Below are 2484 nucleotides of genomic sequence, written 5' to 3' on the forward strand. Positions count from 1 at the left end.
TATTATATCCTTAGGTGATGTCAATATACAAGTTCACGGGTAACACCTATCACCCAAATAGACCTGCGAACAGGAGCATCCCTCAGGGACAAGTGAGGTGTCTCAGGGAATAAAGGCACTTGCCACAAGGACTGACCATGTGAGTTGGGTTCCTGAGACCCACACAGTTAAGAGGAGATCACTGACTCCTGAAAGTTGGTCTCTGGCCTCCACCTCACATCCCATGCCCTGCAGGTACACACATGCTACACACACTACACACACACTACACACACACACACACACACACACACACACACACACTCTACACACACATACTCACACACAGTCACACACTCCTATACACACACTCATACACACTAACACATACACTCAGACACATTCACACACACTCAGACACTACACACAAACACCATACACACACTCACACACACACAACACACTCACTCACACACACAGTCACACACATTCAAATAACAAACATAAGTCTTTTTTTGATTGCATGTATTTGAGACAACGTCTCACTATGTAGCCTTAGCTGGCCTCAGATTCTCTATGTAGACCAGGCTAGCCACAAACTTGCAGACATCCAGCTGCCCCTGTATGTGGCACCATGTTTAGCTCAAAAATAATAATTATTTAAACAGCTGATGGTTCAGTCTGCAACTTCCCTCCTATCCCTGAGACTCCGATTTAATCATCAGAACCAATGTAAAAGGCAGAACTCAATTGAGTGCTTTTGTAATCCCAGAGTTGAGGGGATGGGAACCTGAAGATTCTGGGGTGCACTGGACTGACTGATGAGCCTATGGTCCTCTGAGAGGCACTGTCTCAAAAAGAGGCTGTTTGGCTCCTGAGATATGACACCCAAAGTTGACCTTTGTTCTCTATTCACACATTCACAATCATATGATCATGCAGCAGGAGAGACAGACTGACATACAAAAGTAAGAACCTGACCTACACACAGAATGATTATATAGTCAGTATGAATAACTGCAGAATACAGCAGGCCGTTGAGCTCTTTGTACATATGTACTAAGTTCCATGCCTACAAGCCCCAAAACAAGACCAATCCCCACCATTTGGTAAATGTACCCAGGCACCGGGTGAATGAGAGTCTCCTAGAAACAAGAATCAATCCGTATTGTGACTGAGTCTAGCAGAGTACAGTTGCTGAATTGTGCTCGACTCGGAATTGTGGTATGGAACAAGACTATTCCAAACATTGTCACTGAAAAGAAAAGGTACTTCTGTGGACAAGTTTTCGTAGTGACCATTTCAGGTCCCTGTTCCTCAGGCTATAGATAAAGGGGTTCAGCATGGGAGTCACCACTGTGTACAACACAGTGGCTACTGTGTCCTTCTCAGGTGAATGGGCAGTTGAGGGATTGAAATACACAGCGATGATGGTGCCATAGAAGAGGCAGACCACAGCCAGGTGGGAGCCACAGGTGGAGAAGGCTTTCCATCCTCCCCTGGGGGATGAGACTCTCAGGACAGCACAGGTGATGTGGATGTAGGAGATCAGGATACAGACAAATGGGGTGACCATGGTCACAGCTCCCTCTGTATTAATCATCAACTCATTGAGGTGTGTGTCTGAGCAGGAGAGTTTCAGGAGAGGAGTTGCATCACAGAAGAAGTGGGGGATGATGTTGTCCCCACAGAAAGAAAGTCGAGCCATTAGCAGTGTATGTAAAAGAGCATTCAGATTGACAGCCAGCCATGACTCAACAACAAGAAGGGCACACAGCTGATGGGTCATCTTTTTTGTGTAGTGTAAAGGGTGGCATATGGCCACAAATCGGTCATAGGCCATCACAGCCAGCAGAAAATTGTCCATATAAGCAAACACAGAGAGAAAATACATCTGTGTGAGACACCCAGAGAAGGAAATTTCCTGACTCCCAAGTATATGGTTAGCCAGTACTTTAGGGACAGTGGTGGAGGAGAAGCAGAGATCCACAAAGGACAGGTTGCTGAGGAAGAAGTACATGGGGGTGTGCAGGCGGGAGTCTGTGCTGATGGCCAGGATGATGAGCAGGTTTCCCAGGACAGTGGCCAGGTACATGATGAGGAAGAGCAGGAAGAGGAGCTGCTGCTGCTGGGGCTGCCTGGAGAGTCCCAGGAGGAGGAACACTGAGACACTGGAATGGTTAGTGCTGCTCATGTGTCTGAGCCCAGCTACAGAAAAGAGAAAAGGTCAGAAGGCCATCTTCATGTTTGGATGCTATAACCATGTTCACATTAATCCTGCATTAGAAGTTTCGGGATTAAGATCCACTCCTGTTTTCCACATACTCTACTTTACAAATTCCAGTTTTAGGTTCATGTAGGCTCCCCAGAGTTTTGTTTGGAAATAACATAAAGGCCTCTTGCACATACTCTGCTCTTACCTGTATCTGGTAGTATTTCCAGTCTTCCTCCCACTTCTTAGAAGCTTAAAGGAAAAGAGAAGCAGCCAGTTATTGTATTGATCTC

General features: G+C 46.1%; 1 protein-coding gene across 1 annotated transcript; it reads right to left on the reverse strand.

Moving 5' to 3' along the window:
- Nucleotides 1-1231: 1231 nt before the first annotated feature.
- Or1f30 (olfactory receptor family 1 subfamily F member 30) lies at nt 1232-2173 on the reverse strand. Its single transcript, NM_001000523.1, has one exon. The coding sequence runs from the start codon at nt 2171-2173 to the stop codon at nt 1232-1234; it is 942 nt and encodes a 313-aa protein (NP_001000523.1).
- Nucleotides 2174-2484: the final 311 nt, after the last annotated feature.

This window comes from Rattus norvegicus, chromosome 10, assembly GCF_036323735.1.
Source record: "Rattus norvegicus strain BN/NHsdMcwi chromosome 10, GRCr8, whole genome shotgun sequence".
NCBI classification, from domain to species: domain Eukaryota; kingdom Metazoa; phylum Chordata; class Mammalia; order Rodentia; family Muridae; genus Rattus; species Rattus norvegicus.

Bases quoted from the DNA above. Each gene is read 5' to 3' on its own strand.
- Or1f30 (NM_001000523.1), bottom strand. From the start codon at position 2,173: ATGAGCAGCACTAACCATTCCAGTGTCTCAGTGTTCCTCCTCCTGGGA.